At 40.5% G+C, this 24,981-nt stretch overlaps 1 protein-coding gene across 6 annotated transcripts in view; it reads left to right on the top strand.

Moving 5' to 3' along the window:
- Positions 1 to 24,981, top strand: part of EYS (eyes shut homolog) — a 539,265-nt gene that overhangs the window by 355,000 nt on the left and 159,284 nt on the right. For all 6 annotated transcript variants that reach the window (XM_032961555.2, XM_032961552.2, XM_032961557.2 and 3 more), the window contains 5 exons: positions 369 to 482; positions 3,788 to 3,985; positions 17,325 to 17,446; positions 23,251 to 23,372; positions 23,897 to 24,156. In XM_032961555.2, the coding sequence (XP_032817446.2) occupies positions 369 to 482; positions 3,788 to 3,985; positions 17,325 to 17,446; positions 23,251 to 23,372; positions 23,897 to 24,156 (816 nt within the window). The remainder of the gene's footprint in view (positions 1 to 368; positions 483 to 3,787; positions 3,986 to 17,324; positions 17,447 to 23,250; positions 23,373 to 23,896; positions 24,157 to 24,981) is intronic.

A 24,981-nucleotide genomic window follows, 5' to 3' on the forward strand; every position in this document is an offset into this window, starting at 1 on the left:
CAGGCACTCCACTTACTTTCCATATTTAAATAAGAAATGGCCAAACATCCAATGCCGAACACCCCTGCTCATGAGTCTCGAGAGCAAGCCAAAGCTTTTGCGGGTGAATAATCTTCACATTTTAGGGTCGGCAATGTAAAAGTTATAAACGCATCACGCGCGTAACTCGTTAATTGCAATTTTACAATTCAAACAATTCGTTTTTGCAACACGTATGCAGCAGTGCTGACCGATAGGCAATTACTTGTTGTGCCTTGTTTTTTTCTTGACGGATGCATCGCGTAGAACATCGTTACAGACGTACGGGAGCCTGCGAGAGGGAGATGTTGCTATTGCTGTTGGCGGCTGTGTCTCTCTGTCCCTGACAGGCCCTCACTGCGAGATGGACATCGATGAATGTGGCTCCTCACCTTGTCTGCATGGTGCTACCTGTCTCGATTTAATAGGAGGCTACTACTGCCAGTGCCTCGCCCCTTTTAAAGGTACCCCTCTCACTGCATGGCTCAATGCTCACTCCAGCAGGGCCTTGAAAAGATACATCATTGAGTGTGCGTTTATTTGATTGCAATTCATAATTAAGGTTTTTGGGTTAGATCGAGTTATTTATAAATGTGTCGTAACCCTCCACCACCCGACACGGCCAAAGAGTAAAAAATATGTCACGTTTACAAAGGGCAAATAGTTCACTACTTTAGCCCCACCGGTGTGTTGAAGAGTGAATCAACATAATTTAAAATTTGAGTACGACGTTTCGCTGGTAATTACATCCAGCATCATCGGGCAATTCGCCAGAATGGTAAAGCCCTCGCTTGCTCCCGGTCTTAAATAAAGCAGCAGGGTGATGGCATCATTTAACTCATGATGACGTCACCATGCTGCTCTATTTAAGTGAGGGCTTTACCATTCTGGCGAATTGCCCGATGATGCTGGATGTAATTACCAGCGAAACGTCGTACTCAAATTTTAAATGATGTTGATTCACGCTTCAACACACCGGTGGGCTAAAGTAGTGAACTATTTGTCTTTTGTCAACGTGACATATTTTTTACTGTTTGGCCGTGTCGGGTGGTGGAGGGTTACGACACATTTATAAATAACGCGATCTAACCCAAAAACCTTTATTATGAATAATAATGGTCGCGAAAGCCTACGTGTTAAATTGATTGCAATTGTTTGTCCACGGTTAGTGAGGTCTTGTACCCCGATGTTTCATATCGGCATCACATCGTGAGATGGAGAATGCATAGATAATTCTCTCAGAGCCTTATTCTATGCTGTTAATAGAACACCCTGTGACACGCCTAGGTGTGGAAATGGGTAACGTGCATTTCTGTGCATGCTGAGCATAAACCTTGGCTTGATTTTTGCGCATGTGCCAGTTGTAATTGGTCGAGTAAGATTTGTTTTTGTTACGATTGGATACTGAGCATTACAATGCAGAGTTGTGTCCTCTCTCCTACTTCAAACAATGTCGATAATACAGCGGCTCAATAGGGTACGCAACTTTTAGGATTAGAATTACAACTTGGGAGGGTAATTTGTAGATTTATTATCATTTTTGTCATTTTACAACATATGCATCCTCTTACATGGTCGTGAAATTATGTAATTGTAATCTCTTGAATCAAAACATCTGGACCATATTACTAGATCACATATTACACACTAGAAAAGGCAATACTCTACTTTCAAAGTTGGCATGAGAGTGAAGATGCACACTCAAATGATGACATCCTCCCGAAAGTTTGACCTTTCTTGTTGTCTGTCTTATATAGCCACAACAAATGGACATGCTGTTGTGATTTACTATGTAGGAGTGATTTACTATGTAGGATTAAATAAATTATAAGTCCTTGTGTGTGAGATAATGTATATGTGGGGACTGGGGAGTGTTGGTAGCGCTTTGCAATCCCAATGGCCTTGTTTCAGTTCCAGACTGTTCGCATTACCAAGAGCAACTGCAGGTAAAATAATTCTAAAATTTCGATTCAAAGCTTTCGTGACTGCAAGGATTCATCTTCTTTGGTTCTTTCGGTAAAGTCACGTAGAATGAGAATAAAATAATAAATTGATAAAATAAAATAACACAATAATATTTTCACGACGTTTCGGCCACAACACAAGCGGCCTTCATCAGGTGAAGGGACGAAACTGTCTGGTAGGACAGCGCTGGAGTGAAAAAAGCCACGTTCAGATCACGACCTTTAAGCTGTGTCAGAAGAAACAAAGCGCCTTGACAAAGGAATTAGCATATAATTCAGCATTGAAATGGCTGAATGATTAGCTTGTGACTGGTCACAGAAATAGCTATGTTAAAAGTTAAAGCATACACATCCACAGAGGCACCCCTTGACAAAGGAATTAGCATAGAATTTAGCATTGAAATAACTAAGTTAAAGCATACACATCCGCAGAGGCACCCCTTGACAAAGGAATTAGCATAGAATTTAGCATTGAAATAGCTGAGTGATTAGCTTGTATCTGGTCACAGAAATAGCTATGTTAAAGTCAAGGTCTACACATCTGAGCTATTCACAGTAACTGGGTATACAATACAATGTATAATGAATACTATATAGTGAACCAATAAAAAAACTAAAATATAAATTACCTTAATGTTATCAATAAACTCTATATTCTCCAATCAGCTAAGCTACCAACAATAACTCGTTATATATCACAATGCTATATGGCGAAAAACCAAAGAAGAAAATTCTAAAATTATTTCTTGCTATTGTTCAGCCAACGTCGGCACGAGAGGAGTTCAGGCAGCCGGGTCAGCCTTGGTGGGCGCTGGCCAACAGCATTTGGCTCAACACTCTGTACGAAGAGCATCGCTGAAGTTTGTTTTGCTGCTCCAATGAGTACGGGAGTGGTGGTGTTCGTCTCTGTTTATAGCACTGAGCCAGTGGGGGGAATGCCCCATTGCGTAGTGGGGGTGGAGTCACTCCACACAAGGGCGCAACGGGGTGGGTATGCAAGATACGACTATGGGCACCCCCCCCCCCTCCTTTCGACCGACTCACTTTTACGTAGTTAGAAATAAAGTCACGTAGTTAGAAATGAAATAAAACAAATCACGACGTTTCGATCACAACAAACAAGCGGTCGTCATCAGGCAAAAGCTTCAAATCAAGATTACATGTAGGCTATAACTATATATATTATTGTAGTTGCACCGTGTATTGAGTTTAGAGGAAGACAATTGAGTTATCGTGCGTCTTGCTTTCATATGCATGTCAGTTTGCAGACAAGCCTGGTGGTGTCCAGTGACAAACACCAGCAGTAGGGCTACTAAATTTTACACTTGTGTATTTGATTCGGATTTTTTTTTCATTTGTAACAATGTTTTTTGACATTTATGGTGAACTGTTGGAAAACATTAAAATATATATTTTAAAAAATGTAACTTGTGTATCTGGTTATTCGTGGCCCCCCTTGCGGCTCACTGGGCCCGATGCTTCACATAACGCTGTCACATACCCCCCCCCCACCCCCCATAGTTGCGCCCCTGACTCCACAGGACAACCACGGCTGACTTCCGACAAAGTGATCCCTGCTTTATTGACCCTAGGAGGGATGGACAGCTGAGTTGAAACCCTGAGCCGGGATTTCAATTAGCTTTCGTACGAATGTTAATCACGCCCTTGCCTCAACCGCAAGAGCTTGCCCAGCAGGTTTAAGTAACATAGAACACTTTTGTCATTTGTGCTCAACAGTACCGCACGAATAAACTGTTACCTTTTTGTTGTTTTTGTTGTTGCCGCTCGGTGTTTCTTGCGTCAAGGACCTGACTGTGAGCTGGTGCCATGCGAGGGCTTCAGCCCGTGCGAGAATGCGGCGGTGTGTCGCCAAGAAGTTGACCTCGCTGTGTACCCGATGGGCTCCAGTTGCAGCTGCCCCGCGGGATTCGCTGGGCTCTACTGCGAGACCAACACTGACGACTGTGCGTCCGCGCCGTGCAACCACGGATTTTGCTACGACGGTGAGTGAGGCCGATCGGATTGACGTTCGTCGTTGGCGTGGCCATTTCTGCGTGACGGGGACATGGCAGGGAAAAGTGAAAGCCCCATGAAAACATTAATGAGGGTTGTAACGATCGAGGGGGTGATTCCCTGTCCTGGCGATGGAACGTTTTGATTTTGCTCATCAATTAGATTGTGCAGAGAAAAAAAAAAAACATGATTTTGCCATAAATAATGTAGTGGCGGATTTTTATTTTATTGCTCCTACAATCTGTTTAAAAAAGGCAGACTCTGAGACAGGAATGAGGCTGCAGAGATTGCATTGCAGTATTTTATGGTCAGACGACATTCACTAAATTATACTTTTCTGCGCATGGAGTTTTAGACAATAGTATTTTTTCTTCGCAAAATCAGATGACAAGTCAATTTCTGAGACAAGAATCAAACTACAGGACTTTTTATTGCACTCTGTCATTTTTTCCCAATTAAATAAAAAAATGTATGTTGCTGATTTAGTACCGAGTTCACAATATGCGACCCTATTGCCACACAGGTTCACAATAACTCACGGTCGTGCGGTTTACGTGTGGGTATGTGTTGTCTGTGTCAGATTTATGTTGACGGTAAAACATTGTGGAAACTATTTCAATGTTTTGTCGTCAGAGTTATTTTCAAGATCAGACTATATTCATTAATTATTTGGAATGTGTAATGGCAAAGGCAGTGAAAATAATAATGATAATAATCTTGAGCACAGAAATATGCACAAGACACACTCTCTCCACAATTATCCGAAGCTGTATGCTTCTATTCCAATTGTTAATTTATGCCAGCATTCTTTAAATGCATTTTTCAAATTTCAATGACTGGGTCTGGGCTGTAATGTTGTGGCAATAATTGGCACAAATTGACACAAATGTGTGTACTGAATGTTTTTTTTCATTTGTTAAATGCATTTTAACATACCACTTCAACTTCCATTACAATTATGAAAATGTTAAAGTTTTATAAATAAGCAATGGGTGGCCAATCATGCAATAAACACAAGATGAGTGCAATGCTCATGCATTTTAGATTTAGAGATCTCAATATATATAGCAACATAGCAAGCATACAATTACCTAAATATTGTTCTGAATTGGTCATCACCCTCATCGTCAACCATGACCTATCCACTGCTGGATAAAGGCCTCCCCGAGCCTTCATCCCTCATGGTGACACAAGACAATGATCTATTTAGCTCCGACATATTATATTATCTCATTTGTCCATCTCCTCGTTGGCCAACCGCACGGATTTGCTCCCTCCTTTGACTTTCACCCTGTCATTAGTCTTGTCCATCCCTTGTCGAGAACTGTCCTGCCCAAGCCAATTCACTCACAGTCAATATAATATCTCTGATTTGTTTTCCTCTCTGATTTCATTTTCGTTTCTCTTTCTGTTTCTCGGTGCAATTTTGAATGTGCATCTCTCCGAGGCACATTCATGAGTGTTCATGTTTATGAACCAATGTTTCTGATGATGAAATGCTACGTAAACTAAACGATGTTTTTGTATTTTACTGGATAAAGCCCACTGAGCTATATAGCTCTTTTTTAGAAGTGACTTCGCCACATATGATAGCTCATTGAAGTGGATAATCTCGTGGAAATGTATAGCAGCCAAATACTCTAAACGCATGTTTCTTAATGTGGAGGGAAAAACTGGGGAAAAATCCATGTAACCATAGGGAGAGCCTGCAAACTACAAATATACAGGCATTAGTATTGGGATCAAACCCACGACCTCCTGTATACCAGGCAAGGTAGTTAACATTTCTCCAACGATATGAAAATTAAAGAATAATGTTTTCAATATTTACTTTATAACTGCTATCACTTATGCATCTGGATAGGTGTCATATATTTTAGCTGGAAAACATCATCACTAATCAGGCATATGTGTTGAGTCAAAACGATCACAGAGATGTTTATGGGTGTGCAAAGCACAACATAAAATTAAGACATGTTAACATAAACCGACATCTGAAATTAACAGCTTACTTTTTAATTTAACAAAAATATAATTAACATACTGCAAAGCCAATTAAAGTAAAGAATTGAACTTGACATATATGACATAAAAATGACAGAATAGGCTATATGAAAGAGTGTCGTCAAGTATAGTTCACTGTGACGTACAAGTTAATGTGCTATAGAATATTAATGTGTATATATTGTAGGCAATGCATGGAACTCTCTATATGAAAATTAACATTCATAAACGGCTACATCACTAGACTGGACTGTTAGTTTGGCAGCAACATTCCTGCACATTGGTGTTTATGTCTGAACATGTTTTGCAATTAATTGAAATAACAGCGCAACACAGAACAGAGAATTTTGTTGACGAGTTAGGGAAACTCATTGTTGACCAATAGTGTACCTGCACATAGCTGAATTAAAAATGTATAGTGGCTTCTGAGAGCTCCTCTTCGTATTCCCAATCAGCTTTTTAGTCACAGCGAGCACCTGCCAGACTGAATGTCAGTTGAGACTTGAAGCCTCCAGAGGCAAGCATTCAATCGTAACCTTCAATGTGCTACAGTATAATGGAGCCCTGTTGGAAGTCATACACAGTTGTCAGTTTTTACTTTGATGGCATGCCACCAGATTTTAGAATATAAATTGGAGAATTGTCTCAGGGATGAACAAAATACAGCTTTTACACAATTGAAATAGGTAGCTGGTCAGAGCCTCAGACGCACATTTATGCAAGATCATACTGAAAGCAGCTGGTATTTTTCCTGACCAAATTGAGTGGCACGAGCGTTGAGACGTGGCATCATTCACTCGAGCAGAAATCTTACTCTCACGCCCTCAATGCTGACATCTCCAGCCTGTGAAATGTAACTTTTCAGAATAAACGTAGCGTCTGTCATTTCAAACGTAGCGCTACCACAGTGCTGTGTTGTACTTTCAGGGCCTGCACAAATGGTCTCACAATCGGTAAACGTATATTCTTAGTTCTTTCCTGAAGACGACCGTTTGTGTTATTGTCGAAACGTCGTGAGAATTTTTATTGTTTTATATATATTTTATTATTTTATTGTTTCCCTTCAACGTGACTTTACCGAAAGAACTAAGAATATGAATTACTGCAGTCACGAAAGCTTTAAATCAATTTCGGTAAACGCTCAAGTGTTTGCTTTGTGTTGTTTTTTCCATTGTTATTTGGTCAACCAGGACGCTTCCCTGGCTTAGTTGGGATTTCAGCAACGTGAGAAATGCACTGCTCATATACGTGGTCTTAACAATTCAACGTTAATTAGGTGAGCTGCCCATCACTGGCCCTACGGCACTTAGTGGAGTCAAACACTGGCCCTAGCTGGAATTCAGCGATTGCTCCTTTGGGTTATCTGTGTGAGATGCCCCATGAAATAAATGCACATTGAACCAGTGTCTAATTAATTAGTTAACCTCTACGGATATGACTTAATGTTATTTTCCCAACTACTGCCTGCATGCGAGTGAAACGTTTGTAACATTTTCTGTAATATATGGCTTCATGAGTTCAGCGAGTTTTCACCACATGTTCACGTTACAGAAATGCAAAGTGAATTAATAAATGCCCAACGCTCCAATCCATCAAAATCAAGCAATAGCAAATCATAAAATGTACTTTCGTGAAACTCATCGGTCATATACACAATGCACATGCAAAAAGATGCGAGAATAACTGCCCCACATTGCACTGCAGCTTTCTTGAGCCCACTTATTTTTTTGTCTTATTCATGCTCCGCTCATAACTCTGCTCAAGTTATATGGCTCATTATGTCGTGCCTGCAGCACACAAAATGCACTTTCTGAAAGGTGGCGTCGGGGGCTACAGAATTGGCATCACATAATTGTGTTTGCAACTGTGTTTGAATCCCTTTCCAAGGAACTGTACTCATTTATGTACGTCAAAGGACATACTAGTGTTATTGTTTTATTACTGTTCGTTAACTTTAATAAAAAAAAAAGTTTATTTGAATTATTACTTCTTAAAGGACATAGCCTTCCATTCACGGTTTGCTTCATGTGTGGAAGGATTAATTTAATTATAGAGGGTAATGGATTTCTCTTGTAACGTATTTAATAATGGTCATGTACTTTTCAATCCCCTGCTGGATAAAGGCCTTCTCATCTCATATCAGTCATCAGGGTTCTCTGACCATACCTCACCACGCTTGTCAGTGACGGTTGGAGATAGGGGAGTTAGCCATGGCCATGAAGTGAACTCAAGTAACCAGCTTCATACCACAGGCCTATGAGTTCCACTTGATGTTACTTTTGTAGATACTGGGCCTCTCCATGGGAACGTGGATTTCCAGCAGAAAGAACAGCTGCCCATATGAACTTGGAGCTTTGAGTTGCCTTGACTTTTAGTGATAATTTTAATTATAGATTGACAATTTACTTCTGAAGTGATTTTTTTCTATTTTAACCATTGTTAAAAAGACGTTGAAACATGTTTACTATACTTCATTAGATTTTTAATTAAAAGCTGTGCACAAAAATGTAATTGTTGTGCAAAGTGTAATAAAACATTTTTACATAAGTCATCCTTTTGGCAAGGCTGTTTAATTGGAGTATGTTTATATGCGCATTGACAGATTCATAGTTGCATAGCTGAGTACTAATTTTTAAATTTTAAATTAGTTTAACATTACGATGGTGTTATTCCTTTAAAAATTTTAATGAGCTCGAAAAAAATCCTTCTGTTGTTCATGCAACCTTGAAGGAAAGGCAATGTAATTATTATTTTATCTTTTAAAATCCAAGACAGCCTTACTAAGTCTTAAGACATGTTTCCAAGAGGGTCATGTAGTGGGGCTGTTTAAAAACATTCCACCACTATGTGCCAGAGTAGTCACGTGATAATGAATAATCAAATCTCTGCGCGGAGATTAAATCCACTTGCTCTACCGACATGTTTTGGTCACCTCACAGCACCTGTTGGTTTGCGACTTTCACAAATTTGCGTGATCCACTACCAACCTCGCTGCAGGCGCATGCCACCACACTCAGCTTACATTAACATCTCAAATAATCATATTCATATTTCATAGCACCCTTTGAATGTGTGCGCGTGGCTCCAGGACACAGTTGTGGAGAAGCCTTCAGCTGAAAAGCCTCTCAGTTGCACCGTCAAATTTTGCTCGAATGTCCTCGAGTGTCTTAAGAATTCCTCTCGATGCGAGTGTTTTTCGGCATAGCATTTGCTGCGCTGGTTGCTGCAGCGCGGCAAGAGTTTCGGAGGGCGAATTCCCCAATTTAACACAACATTTGGCGCCGGATCATCGCTCTTTCTCCACAAAGACTCACAAGTTGCCAAACTCGCACCGACAGGGCCTGCTTGTGTACTTGGCACTGAAGTTGAGGGTAAGTAAGAATGATAAATGGTCATTTTTAACACGAAGTGAAATTTCATTTTTGTCATCGCTTCAATTCTGGAAGAACAAAAAAATTCTGCCAAAGTTTTTGATTGAACCTTGTAGAAGCTGCCATGGAGAGTAGTGTTAGAAAGCACACATTAAGAACAATGACGCGCATGACAGTGGTGTTGCGGGGTCAGAAACATTTTTTGCATGGGTGTCCTGGTTGCATCAGTGCTCCTATTCTTACGACATACCCAGTACTGATGTAAGGCCTAGTAAATCAGAGGGAGGCCCCTCTACCACATAAGCCCATCTCTACTGTAGCCCATACCAATTTAGCCTCCTCAATACAGCCAAACAGAAGATGCTTAGGCATGCACTGGCTTGGCATGTGGGCCTCGTGGCCCAGCCATGCAGCCTCTACTGCTGTAGGAGCTCACTGGATTGGACTGCCCAGATTTTTCAAGGATCTGAGCTCACACGTAGAAACACACATTAATACACTGCTATATACGTGCATGACTCGAGGGCATGGGTGGCCAATACCACGCCCCGCCACCTTTGTTCCCGAGTAGAAATGTTTACACATCGCACCAGGTACTCGTTTAAGGCTGAGTTGACTTTAGGGAGGCCCAGGACTGGTTCGGATAATTGTCACTGATGTTAGTTATGAGCAGGAATCGCATTCGGCTCGCCGGATTCATAGCCCAACGCGTTAACTGCTATACTACCGCTCCCCATATAAACAATAATAGGCACATGCACAAATGAATAAATACATGTTGCCTTATCAACTGGAAGGGCAAGGATTGTTAGTAAGTATGCTTGTTTTTAATATACGCACAAACATTTTACATTTATACCACAATTGCTTTGTTTTACTTTTTCTTTTAAAATATTACAAATTTATAATCTTAAATATGTATTCTTATTTCGCCTGCTACAAGATCAATAATTTCAAATGTTACCCATCGTGCGGTAATTAGAGCATAACAACCCAATTTCTTGACTCTGTAAAAGACCATTGGGCGTTTAATCAGTGCTAACAATTCATACTAGCACTGATCTTCTATATTTACAATGTAATAAGTAACGGCCTAATTCGATGTGAATAACTAACGTAATGGTGCATAAAGATACCGAGTTTACTCAAAGGGTGCCAATGCCTGGGTGATTTTGACAGATGTACATAGCTTGCATGTAAAGGAAGAGCTGTAATCAAATAGCAGCCGTGTTAATTAAGTGGCCTAAGTGCAGTATACATTTATGTGGCATGCTCCGTGCTTTACATGCATACTTCATTTAGTTACCTTCAGAATGACTTAGTTGACTCAGTCAATCATCTCTCTGCAGTCGATAAAATTAGTGCCAAATCATGATACACGGCGATGGTTGTCTTATTAATAAACTGGCCCTATCCTGCGAATGTGGCGTCTGAATGTCCACGTGTGCATACATTATCCGTTATTTCCTTTGTCTTTCCAAAATGCTCAAAGAGGCATTGACCAAATATCTCGATTGTATTGCAGTCGTGCTGAGTCACTGCTTCAGAATAGTCCATTCGGATCCCTTGCAGAACATTGTTTCACCCTGTGCTAGAGCATGGTCAGTGGAAGGAGTTTGCACAGTAGCCCTGAGATCCCTTCAAGTGCCTCATCCACACTCAGTGCCTCATCAGCTACACTTGGGTCCCCTGTTTTAGATGTATTAATCGCATGGCAGTCAAATGTATGCAAAATGTTATTCTTACAGCTGGAATCCAGGGTAAATAAATATTGAAATTGATAGAAAATAACAGTTCGGTCTGGCACAGTGAAGTACTTAGCACTATCATGAAACTAAACACTAAATCAAGTGCTTGTGGCATCACACGTTACTGTGTTGGTTAAATATATTAAAACAGGATGAAAATATGACTGGAATTGGTGAATATGGCCACGTAGTATTAAGTCCATGCACCATGTGCAAATATTAAAAGGGAAAGTAAAGTTTTCTTTGGGTCTTTTGGTAAAGTTTACGTACACTGTAGATAGGTTCAAAGAAAATAACAAAAAATAATTTTAAAAAACCACGACGTTTCGATCGCAACACAAGCGTTCGTCATTTGGCTTCACACATTTTAAACCTTTAAAACAGTCTGCCTCTGCAGTTTTCCCCCTCGTTTTTCTTCCTGATGACGAACGCTTGTGTTGCGATCGAAATGTCATAATTTGTTTTTGTTATTTTCTTTGAAACCTATCTACGCGACTTTACTCAAAAACCCAAAGAATATGAATTCCTGCAGTCACGAAAGCTTTGAGTCAAGAAAGTAAAGTGAATTCGTCCAAAATTACGATAATGTTCATAACATTTACATAACGGTGGGTGATAAACAACCCACGTACCCTGTCTATAATTATTGCATAGGCTCTGATAATTTATTGAGGTCCAGCATATCCACCTTAATCCTTGAACCTTAAAGTTGACCCCAGATGGAGTAGTCATTCTAATTGACTGCTTTAGTGCCATTGGATTGTGAGCCCATATTAATTACACTCCCATGCAAGATCAGTAATTCACCTGGGCAGCTTTTTCAGTCCAACGGGGCCAAGGCAGCCAATTATAGTAAAGCCGGAATATGGGTTGGAAATAGTAGGACAATCTGTGCAGATGTTGTAACTAACCCGTCAACTCCCACAACCATACACCCTTGCAATCTCCTCTCCCGCTCTCCCCTCATCCAATATTCTACATAACTGCCGCTTTGTCTGGAATTCAAACACGGTGGTTTGGGAATTGCAAAGTTAAACTAATGCTAACGATCACCAATTAAGCCTGGCTTGGTGGCACCGTGGTTAGCGAGATTGACTCACAATCTGAAGGCTGCAGGTTGACAACACGTTTGGGGCTTTATTCTGCCCATCGTCCCTTCATCGTTAATATAATGAGTACGGCTCTGTGCGAAGTCAGACGGATCCCTGCCACAGGAGTTAGGCATGTAATTATTCACCCTCCCATACATTTTATACATTGTCACAATTCAGAGGCCACGATTTAATGCAATAAATATTTCGTGTTTTTTTTTGTCTAAAGGTTTATCGTCACATTTGCATTGCTCTTTTTCAATCTACTTTGTGCGGTTTTGATTTCCCCATTAGCATTGCTTAACATTGCATATAATTTACGTGAATTGTAAATATTCTATTATGACGCATAGAATTAGAAAAATTATATAATCAGCTGGCCCAAGGCTGATAATGCAGATGAACAGGGAGATACTCACCAGAAAGTTGCCTTGCCGAGCCTCAACAATTTTACTGGAGCCTCCTGTGCTAAGGACTACAGGGTTTTTGAAGGTAGCCAGAGTGCCCAGAAAAAAAAACATTTACACTTCCGATTAGTACCGGTTGGGCACGTATGGTGCAAAAAAAATACACATACAATGGTAGAATATTAAAACCTTTTTTCTGTCTCTCATAAATGAGGTCTGTTATAGGTAAATAAACATACAATGATGCATTATTTTCCCTCACAAATTACCTGCTTGAGACTTGACAAAATCCTGGCTGGGTGGGATAGCATATCGCAGGATCCAGATTTCTAGTTTCTTTTGTCAGTGACGGTCTTCGAAATACGTTCCGATAATACACAAATGACAAGCGAATAAAGAGTGATTGCAGTGAAATGGCATGACTTTATTGCCCAGACTAGATAATAACATGGGCAATTCGTTTTTGATGAAAAATCTGCAGAACATTGAGTCCTCGATTTAAGTGTCCAGGTGATGATTCATACTGAACGTTGACAGACAGAAAACTGTGGCATATTACACAACGCACCCCCACTCTCATCTATTAGTCACAACAAAATGACAACGGCAAAGACTACACAGTTCAAGGACCCAGCAGTTGATATGGCCCATGGATATTTACAAAGGGGTTTCAGCAAACAGTTCCAGGGAGCTGCCGCCTCGCTCGGGGGGGGGGGGGGGTAAACCTGTTCATGCCACCACAGACGGCTTCACAGCACGTCGGCTGGCTACGGTCTAAATGGGCGTTTTGTCTGAAATTTGACTTTGGTCACCCAGAGCCCCTCACCCCCCATACGGTGAGCCAGCCATCAGCACAAGTCACATGAAACCATAGGCTCAGTAGTGTCAGATGTTGCCTGTGGCAGCAAAGGGACGCATGACGCTGAAAAAAAGAAGCAAAAAATATAACAACCCCGAAGTATCGGGGCATGTTTTGAATTGTAACTGTTACACTTCTGACTGGACACATGTGCCGTGGTCATCTCATGATGTCCACTACCGGGTTAACGTTTTCTGTTCTTGTGTTACACTGAATTCTCTTTTCTATCCTACTCTCAATATTCTGTGATGCGTATTCTGGATGAATTTCTGTATCCAGCCTCCAATAGTTGGCCTTCACCTTATTCCAGCCTAGAAATACGTTTATCCTTCCTTATTGAGCATTGACTTACTGGCGTAACTAAACAAATGTTTAACAATATTTGCAGCCCTACATATTTAAATGTCCATAGAAATATCTGTTAAGACCACTAATAGGCAATCCGTTCTCCTGTTGCATTCTATGATATCCATAAATTCTGATGGTGGAAAAGGGTTGTGCCATTGCTCCAATTACCTTTTTTGTCGTTTTTGTACTTACAATCGTGGGGTGTCCAAAGGCTTTGTATATCAGTCCTTATTTGCAATTTCTATTGTCGAATATTATCCCTCTTACAGTCGGGATTTTGGTTTCCCTCTTTATAAGACAGGTGATCTGCCTCCAATCCATCCTGAGGATCCTGATCCCTAGACTCGCTGTGACTGCCCCTGTGTTTCCTCATAACGCAGTATTGCTTGAAACAAGAATCCATGTCTAATGGAGAGGGTCCTTATTCAGGCACATCTAGCAGTACATCAGCATTGGTTTAAGTAAGCCTGACTGCTGCTGAGACACTGAACCTCAAACTGGTCCAGAGTTTGGCTGGTATTGAGCCAATGTTGTTGACGTTATGCACATCCAGAGGGTGGTGTGGCTGCTGGTATGTGTAAAACATACTTTTATTTTTTTCATATAGAAGGATGGATATAAGAACGAGGCATATGGACTTGCTTAATTTTATTTTTTGCTTATTTATTATGTTTCTTATATCTTCCACAATGACGCTCATGATTATTTTGTGAGTTATTATGTTATGTTGGTACTCCTTCCTCAGCTGATTCCGGCTCAAGGAAGTTCTCAGTATTTATTTTATTTAATGTTATTCCCAAGTTGCGTATCTTGGGAGCACAGTATTTTTCCTTTTTTGTGGCACTTTGTAAATCAGCTGGTGTTCTTCCTTTGAGTCACTTTCCTTTAGGCACTTTGTGAATCAGCTAATGTTCTTTCTTTGAGTCACTTTCATAGTCCGACTTACATTGTGACTTCCAGATTACTCTATTCTTTTACTCTTTTTTGATGACTTGGAGTCGTCGTCGATTTCTCCCGCAGTAGACTTCTTCCTCCGCCATTGTCCGAATTCACCCGAGACTGGATTGTCTTAACCTTTCCTTCCTATTACTTGATGGACGTTGGCTTCCAAGTGAGAACAAACCTTTTCAGTCTTCCCCCTCCCAGTTAAGATTGTGAATTAAGACTATGCCACCTGGCTACCAGTCATTTCCATGGATTATCCTGTCATAATAAGCTGCTTTCCCAGATTAAACAATATGCTTCTATTATACTCTTTTTGACAGTTTGTGACAAGTCTTTTTTACATTGCCTGCCTTCTGCATGCTGTTAGATTAAACAGGAGGTGGATGGGGAGACTTAGGAATTGCTCAAACAGCAGATAGTAAGGCAAGCATCATGTCGCTTCAATGTGTGTACAATTTTATGCATCAACAACCTTTGCCAGAGAACCTTTCAAGCCTGCTGTCTGCCTTACAGCCAAAGCACTCTGCACGGCTACTGTTGAATTTTTCAACCTGGCCTTTACTCTGCAGATAAGGTGTTGTTTGGTAACCGAGGACCCCACACAGTTATTTTAACATCGCATATGGCTGTTGGTTTAACACGTAGGCTTTCGTGAACAATATCATCCATAATACAGGTTTTTTTGGGTTAGACCGCCACCACCCGACACAGCCAATTAGTAAGGTTTGTCACGTTAACAGAACATGTCAATTCGTTACTAGTACAGCACACCGGTGTGTTGGAGAGCAAAGCCACAACATTTACAATCTGAGTACGACGTTTTGCCAGTAATTACAGGTGGCAGCCAGATTTGTGGAGAAATCCTGTTTTGTTCCTTAAATAGAGGGGTAGATGTGATGATATCGCTTGTGAGCCCTTCTTGAGTGAAGTGGGGGGCATTAATGAATGCATATAAATGTGAATGAGTATCCATTGCCGGTCGGGTTATTCATATGGTAATCAACGTATATTATGCATGTACATTATGCAAGCCCGTTATTCTTGTACCACCTGTCGATTGTGTCCACTAACATAGCAGTAACCTGTTATTGTCTGTTTACAGGTAATCCCATTGAAGTCTGGTGACCTGTATAGACATGCATTTAAACAATGCATTATTAGATTATTCGGTTCCAAGCAGCACTAAGTCTGTAGCTATCTGAACGGTGGAAATTATAAAATTTTTCTCTCAATTTCGAGATTCTCTAATTAGTCTTGGCCAGTAGTAACTAGTTATGCACAGAACTTCAGTATGATCAAAATCGATTGAGTGTCCTTGTTGGCACGTGTGTTTTGCCACTGCCGACAGTTGTGTGCTGATCATTCGTCCTGTCTGCCCAACATAACATTTGCCACAAGAGCAATTAATACGGTACACATCTTCTGTTGATAGCTTCGGTAATACATTTTTCGTACCAGTTTGAATTTCTGTATTTTATGTACCATGCCAAATCTGGCTCGGATGTTTTGTTTTTCAAACATCTGGATAGTTTATCAGTTACTCCCACAATGTACGGTATTTTAATAGTTTTAATTACTTGGTCAGTTTCAATGCTCTTGTTATTTGATTTGGTTTTGGTAATCAGTGCCCTGTTGATTTGTGCATCATGCACACCTTACTAATTGGCTGTGTCGGGTGGTGGCGGGTTTAATGACACATTTATATATTTACACGATCTAACAAAAAAAAACCTGTATTATAGATATGAACCTTATGGCGGTACCCCGGGGTACCATAGAACTCCGGCTCTCGCATAATGTCCGTGATGCAGTCATTTTTAGTCTGTTGATGGTCGGCGATCCGGCAATCGACACATCTCCATGAACTGTACACGATGCACTATTCAAAGTATAATTTTTCTATAACGGATTTTTTATGCTAATGTTTGGCGTTTCGTGGAGTAGCACTGATGTCGGATTGATTGATACCCCAGTCGCAGAGTGAAGTACACCCTTGGGAAAAAAAGTGTCCCAGAAATAAAATATTTAATTGCTTCGGCCATTTTGTTTTATTTGGTACCCCGGGGTACCGTCATAAGGATCATACGGCTGTTTTTATTTTAAAGTTTATTCCCAACGTATTGGCGGATTTTCCAGGTCATTGGCTAAAGTCTTGGCAGAATTTGTTTGCTGTGGCATACGCTTCTACAAAGTGTTGTATAAATGTCCATTACCACCAGAATGTAATCATACCCTTGTAAGAAGTCAATAGTTACCGTTTTAAACAGATAAGTCATGGTAATGGTGGCCAATGGGGCTCTTGTCGGTTTCATGGGGAGGTGTGGGGGGGTTTCCATGCACAGACTCTGCTCACGGAGCATTCGACATAGTGATACGTTGGTGGCCAACATTGGTTTCCTGCCTCTAACAGAGGTTGTGCTAAGTATACAAAGGGGTCTAAAAAGGGATCAGTTGAGCACCACTCAAAGCTCACTTATGTGTGGACTCTGCAAATAGTTTGTATCTCTTGTATGTGTGTGTGTGTCTATGTACATTGTCTTCTGTTCGTCTCTGCAGCGTTGGACAGCTTTTATTGCCTCTGCAGTCCTGGATATGCCGGAGAGCTTTGCGAGTTGAACATCGATGACTGTGAAGTCCACCGGTGCCAGAACAACGCCACCTGCGAAGATCGACACCTGGTTAGTCCGCAGCTCATTAGGAGAACACCGGGTGCAGGGTTTGTTTTTGGCAGCATCAAGCTGACACAGACCATCGCCTCTCATTCAGAACACCGCACGTGAATGGTGGAGGCATCAGCGGAACGCGGTTTGAGGTATTTTATTTCCGTGTAAACGTTCGGTAAACAGGTTTGCTAATTTTGTATCAATCGGCTGGTCACATCTCTTTCATAATGACCATAATTATTAAATTCCTGAGGTAGAGCTTGGAGTGTTGACATTGTTTATTGCAGAATAGAACATCGAAAAATTACTGGGTTGATATATTTTTTGTATTGTATATAAAGTGTTATTTAATACGTAGTTTGTTTAATTATTTTGTTTCATGTTTTTCTCCATTGGCCCCAGCTTATTGGGATTATTTATAGATACACTTCACCATGTCATCATAATTTTTTCTGCTGTGTTTGCAAAAAAAACAATTCTCGTTGCTTCGCAATGTATTTTTTTTACAAAGTTCTTTGTATTCCATGTATTGTTTTGTATTTTTGTCCCTATTCATGCCACTCCTATTCTTCAACATTGTTTTTTGTGCTTTCAGATAATTTATCTATTCACATTTCCACTTTGCCCACTTTCAGTGCACTGCTCACTGCACTGCACCATCATTTTTTTCCAGGAGGGATTTGTAAATCTGCGGCTTACATTTGCCTACCTCCTGAACTAAATGTTTGATTTTCACAGTCTAATATATTTACGTAATTTCCTTTTGTCCTCTCTGTCAGTGTTGAAGTGTGACTTGCATTACACCAGCACATGATCCAACCTCCTCTGTTGAACTTGTTGAGGCTCGAGGCATCTCTGTCAATGTCCATGAGAATCAAGACGACATGAATTCTATTTTTTTACATTTGGTTTGCTCCATGTCCATTTTATATTTGTATGCATGTTGAACTTCTGTACATAGTCAACCGTGCTAATCGGAAGGTGTGGGGGAAGGACAACAAACTAAACACAAAAATCACTTCTAAAGAAAACTCATTAAAATACATATTCATTATCGCCATGCCAGCTCTAATGTGAGTTTTCCTTTCTCATTCCTCAATACAATGGAAAGCTTGCAAATCATTCTTTGGTATCTTCTCCTTTTACCGACAACCTGCCCTGATTTAGAATCTGGTTAATTACTTCATACATTTTGGTCGAGTTCTGCATCTTCCCGGCTAATTTTTGGGAGTAGCTATTTAAATTATCTTTACATTATCTTCAACGTGTACTTGTGAACTACTCTTGAATGATAGTCATCGAGTAAAGACGGTCACTGCATCACGCGCATTCAGACGTGATCTTGCGGCTGTTTAGAATGCTCTTTGTTCCAATATCAGGAAGCCACTGTAGATTTGCACTTTTAAATCATCTGGAGTTACAAACTCGTTTATTTAAAACTGCTCATTGCGTTTAGTTTGTTGTCCTTCCCCCACACCTCCGATTGGCGCGGTTGGCTGTGTACGGTGAGAAAGAAGTGAGAAAGAAGTTCACATGTGATAAATGCCAAGATGATGGGTGGTCATCTGACATGGGTTGATTTAAAATACCCCAAACCCCATAATAAAACAGCCCAATTCCACCACCACTTTAAAAAGCAGAACATTTGGGCACTGTAGTAACATACTACACATATTATGCATTCCCCTTTGAAGCAATTATCACAAAATAGCCATGTAATTGCATACCATTAAACTGTGCATGGCCACTCTAACCATCAGTAACTTACTTTTAAAGAGTTTTGGTTTTGTAAGTACACAATAATAGCTTGATGAACTACGGATAATCGTACACTAATTATGCAACAGTGAATGTTAAACAAAGTAGGTTGTTGTATGATAATTAATTCTCAAGCAAATAACTTCATAACATAGTTTATAACATCAAGGTTCATATTAACAAGACAATTGCCATGCAAAAGGAATTTAATTATATGTTATCTCTCTTAAAAATAAACTTTTGTCACATTAAGTTGCAAAGTATATTCACCAGAATTCCACAACCTTTTATTTTTATAACGTGTTCGCTTTTATGGATGAAATGCATTGTGCAACAATAGCCCAGCATGGCATATAGTTGCATGTGAGACCACCTGATGTAATAGTGTCTGATTTCCACAATTCAAACATTTTATGGGCAGGTTTTGTGGATCACCAAAACAATTGTCCCAACCTACAGGACTTGGAGACAAGTGGATGATGGCAGTACACAACATAGGTTGCTGACCTATCAGTATGGATTTTTTTTGTCAGTCATTGTAATTTTATTTGCTGAAAACTGCCGCAGTCATCAATCGCTGACAAACCAATACATTCATGAAATAAACGTAGAATGTACTCAAATATTTATAGAGATGGATCAGCTACATACAGTAGACATTTTGATGAAGAAAATGACAGTACCTTCCCGATACATTTTGAGACTTGGTGCCGCATTTCCTGGATAAAGGATGCAATATTAATGTTACCTTCTGATTTATCATTACACGGTGAATGTGTATTGTTAACTAATGTATGAAACGACAATTAAAACACGTTATTTCTTTGAACAGTAACACGCTTTTAACATTGTTGTGGCAAATATGCGTGAGTTGAATCGTAATCACGTAAAGAGGCCAGGTAAATGTAGAGGCTAAAGTATTATGCAGTCACGAAAGCTTTAATACTTTATTATCACACTTCTACGGGGAAGTTACCGTTGTAATTATGTGTAAGATGTGCCCTTTTTTGAGCTGCCGTTTTGTATTTACAAGAGGTGGTAATTTTTTGAGCTGCCCCCACTCTCTCTCTCTGCCTCCCTGTCAGTCTTTCCTCCCTCCTTACCTCTTGGTGGACTTGTATATGTATTTCTGCTGACCGTGTACCTCGTATTTTTCATTCTATCTATGCTGGTATGTGCAATCCAAAGGTTGAACACGAAATTTAACTCTCTTCTGAAATTCGTGGTCCGCCAGGAAGTGTCTAACTGTGTTGTTGGCCTCACTGGATGTGCTTCACATAATGTTTTTTCAGGTTTGTTGAATTCTCATCTCTCATCTTTTTGTTGTATTTACCTCCGTGATTTGTTCTTGACACCTGATGAAGATCGCTTGCGTTGTGATCGAAGCGTCGTGATTGTATTTTGTTTTAATATAATTTTATTGTATTTCTACATACGTGACTTTACCGAAAAACCCAATGAGTAATTGTAGAGGCTGTTGAAAAACACCGGGATGCCCCTTTGAAATTTTGAGCTAATAAAAACAAATATTCAAGTCATTGAAAATTATTTTTTTCTCACATCTTGGCAACAGGAATTATAAAAGAGAACCCATTAAGCTACAAATTATGAACTTGTGATGTTTAACATACTTCCGATCGCTCTATCCCAGGGAGAGTTTGTGAGTCACATAACTGATATGCATGTTTAAGACGGAGTTCTTTGCGCGTGTAATACGTGAGTACGGCTAAGTTCCAATTAACGAGTAAGATTTAACACGCAGTCTTGGACCCCCCTCTGGAGAGTTAGCCGTGCGGCACTGCCTGTGAAGCTTGATTTGTAATGACATAACAGCCCAAGGCAAGTTGCTCTCTGAGCCGTTCAAAACCTCGTGAGGTTTGTTGCAGAGTTTGTTAAAAGATTCTAAAATGCCCTGTAGGAGGGAAAAAAACGCATTGACAGCCCGTGTTGATAAAATTGATTGGGTGTTATTTTTTTCTCAGCTAGAGGTAGGATCAAGGCCGCTTCACTCTGTGGCTAAATATTGACGGTCGGCCATGTCTGGCGTGGACCTAATGCATTTCCTCTAACTGATGCCTTGTTTATAAACCGAAGAATCAATAGCAATTTGTGTTAAGTGTGGATTCCGATGCTATTATCCTATAATTGGAATAGAGATGTAGAAGCGGGTTAGAGAATTGTAGATTGGAGGTTTAATTCAGGGGGTATAGGGAAGATGATGGTTTGTTCTAAAAGCAGTAGATTTTGTGTTATTGTTCGAACGTTGATTCTCTTTCCTCCAAAAGCACCCGGTGTTTGTTGTTCATTAAAGGATTGTTTTTCTTCCATACGAGAATATGCCTGTGCATGTGTGGTCAAAGTTATGTAATGAAACAAAAATTATAGATGAAAGTCAGTAAAAATATAGGCAATTGAATGAACATAACATGTCAGAAACAAGCTGTAGGACCTTTTAATGGTGAACAATCATGCGAAATAAACTCTTTTTCACGTAATAATATAAACAAGGACCGCTGTGACCTGAGTTTGATTTCGGGCCATGGCTAACATGAGTGGGGAATGAGTAACTCAACAAGTTCTGGTCACCGACTTCACCAACCCACACTCACAAGCATGGTCAAATATGGTAAAACAACGCCCCATGACTTACATGGCATGGGGGAGGCCACCAAATAGCAGGGTATTGAAAATGGGCATACATGATTGTTTTTAATTGTAAAATATAGAGGTATTTATTCGTGTATATTATTTATTTTATCGTCTAAACAAGGCTGGCAATAATAAACACCTTGATTGTTTATCCCATTGCTCGTAGAAATGTTGTATTCTTAAGAGGTGACTTAACTTTTTCTAATGTTGGGTATTTCTAATGACACTTTCACATGCAACGATCCTAAATTTAGGGATAGTTTAGCTCAGGTGGCTTGGGGAACCCGCCTCTGATGACATAGACCAGTCTTGCAGCTATTTCTAACATCACATGTTTTTTGCATAGTAATTGTAACTTTCATGCTGGCAACAAAACTGACACCTTTTTTACAAGGAGTCATGTTTACATTGACCACAATACCTGCGGTGGGAACGCAAACAAAAAACAACAACTCTGATAATGTATTGGCACTATCCTTGAAATTGATTGGTCCACACCCGAGACAGTTTTCTTTAGAGCCTCGTCTCACGTTGGTGTTGGACCAGAAGACGCCAAAAGGCGCACAACTCAAAGACAATGCACCATCAGAGTATGAGAGCTCGGGTTCAAGCATTTACACCATTGGAAACCTCATTTGCCAGTAACAAAATATGATAATTGTTTTTTTACCCTTTTATCTGGCAACAAAACTGACACCTTTTTTACAAGGAGTCATGTTTACATTGACCACAATACCTGCGGTCGGAACGCAAACCAAAAACAACTCTGATGGTGCATTGTCTTTAAGTTGTCCGCCTTTTGGCGTCTTCTGGTCCAACACCATGTGAGACGAGGCTCTAAAGAAAGCTGTCTCGGGTGTGGACCAATCAATTTCAAGGACAGTGCCACATACATTATCAGAGTTGTTGTTTTTTGTTTGCGTTCCGACCGCAGGTATTGTGGTCAATGTAAACATGACTCCTTGTAAAAAAGATGTCAGTTTTGTTGCCAGATAAAAGGGTAAAAAAACAATGATCAACTTTCATGCTCTCGAGGTAAGCCCACATCAAGTTGTTCCCCTCCCTGTTCTTGGAATAGTAAAACACTTTCTTGATAGGCAATTTTCTTGACAATATATATTTATCATTTCAAAGGCTGGTGCACAGACAGATATTGCGATCTACAGTTTCATTCCGAATCCATTGGACTAGGCCTTAATGTGTATTTAGGGCCTAGTTATATACAGATAATCATGATGTTTATTGTATGTGTAATTACAAGTCAAGCTACTATCTCTCTGGGTTTCCCTTATTTAAATTTATTTTATCATAAATCCTCAGGCATGTGTAAAAACACATTGCAAAAGTGTGATGGTGGTGAGTGCTCACCAATCTCTATGTGTCCAACGTCATCCTGCTGCTGTTGGTTACAGAGTTACGTTTGTTTGTGCGAGCCTGGCTGGACTGGAGAGTTTTGTGAACGAGACGCAGATGATTGCGAAAATAATCCCTGCCACAACAACGGTGTTTGCCTTGACCTCTTCAATGACTACCGGTAAGAGACATTATCTTCATGTGCAGTCCTAACTTAATTCTTAAAAAAACATTGTTTGTTAGCATTATTCATGCGTTAGAAGTTGTATGTACAGCCCAAAATTATAACCGCACATTCTTTGAATGTATCATATTCATCTATCCAGGAAAGCCCCACTGAGTCCAACGACTCTTTTTTTAGGAAGACCTGCATGGTGTATATATTTAAATTAAAAAGCAACTAGATAAAAATTATTCCAGCTGTTTCTTGATGATGCACGAATGTTTGCATCATCTAGCATCCTTCAGCCACCATAAGGTGGTCTTCATTTAGAATTCTTAAATAATCCAATTATTATTTCCACTCGAAAGACAACTGATTATCACCATAAATCACAATAGAGCAGTAAAATTACGGGATTTGTGGTCGCTGCTTTTTAAGTAATTTGATCACGGAAATGTGCAAACCTGTATTGTGTTACCACCCAACACAGCCACAGCATTGTCACATGTGGAACCTTTGCATTCGCCTGTTTTGTGCTCGAGATGTGAGTGCGCAGATGGCTGGGCAGGCCAAGATTGCACAGAAGACATCGATGAATGTGCGTCGCGTCCTTGCCTGAACGGCGGCACGTGCTCAGACCCTGGGGCGCCAGGACAGTTCTCATGCCGGTGTCGCCCCTTCTACGCTGGCTCGCATTGCCAGGATCCACGCGATCCCTGTGGCTCCAGTCACAACCCCTGCCACAAGAATGCACGCTGTCTTACCCTCTCCGATGGCACGGCGCACTGCGAGTGTCCTCCCGGTAACGCACGAGCACCCAGCTCGTCATTGCACCAAAGCCTTGCCCACCGCGGGCGTTATGTTCTTGAAAATAACTGCTATTGGCAAATCCGCAATCCGCAAATTCAAAGGCAAATGGGGAAAGCATGGGGTTTGGCTCACGCTTCGGAATACGACACCCCCTCCTTTCAATAAAGTAAAAATTAAGCCAAACGTGAAGTATTTTTTTCACGGAAATGACGATTTTCAAATTTCTTTAGCGTTAAATATGACTTGTACAGTAATACATATAATGAGGAGGGGGGGGGGGAGTAACGTTAAGAAAAATCTGAACCTCACTTCCTCCTCACTGGATGATGGGTTCACGTGACCTGGGACCGACGCTGGGCTGCATATGGGAGACTTGATGTGTGTGCGTTCTGCCATAATACCCCAACAAACCCTGTAAAATCGATGATATTGGTCGTGAAAGCCTACGTGTTAAACTGTGTGTGTTCTGGTCGAGCCACAGGGGCGCGATCAGCAAACTGTATACCTCAGTCAATTTGTCGCGATTGGTAAAATCCTCAATGGGTGACGTTTTTGGTGTACTTAAATAAGCGGGTTTCATGGTCTAAGGTCAGAGCTCATCAGAATTCATGTTGTCGTTTAATGTTTGGTACATTGTAGGATATTTAATGGTGGCTAATGGTCTCCTAGTGTTTGCCGTGCCGCCGGATATTGCAAGCTCATTTGCAATCATTACCCGGGGTCACACTGCCCAGTGGATTTATTTGTCACTACTCGAGACTCGATATCATTTTGGTAATGGTATGATTACCCAATTCCCACTACCCTGTTGTGGATG

The sequence above is a fragment of the Petromyzon marinus genome, chromosome 27 (assembly GCF_048934315.1).
Source record: "Petromyzon marinus isolate PM22_M1 ecotype Great Lakes invasive population chromosome 27, UKy_Petmar_22M1.pri1.0, whole genome shotgun sequence".
Lineage (NCBI taxonomy): Eukaryota > Metazoa > Chordata > Hyperoartia > Petromyzontiformes > Petromyzontidae > Petromyzon > Petromyzon marinus.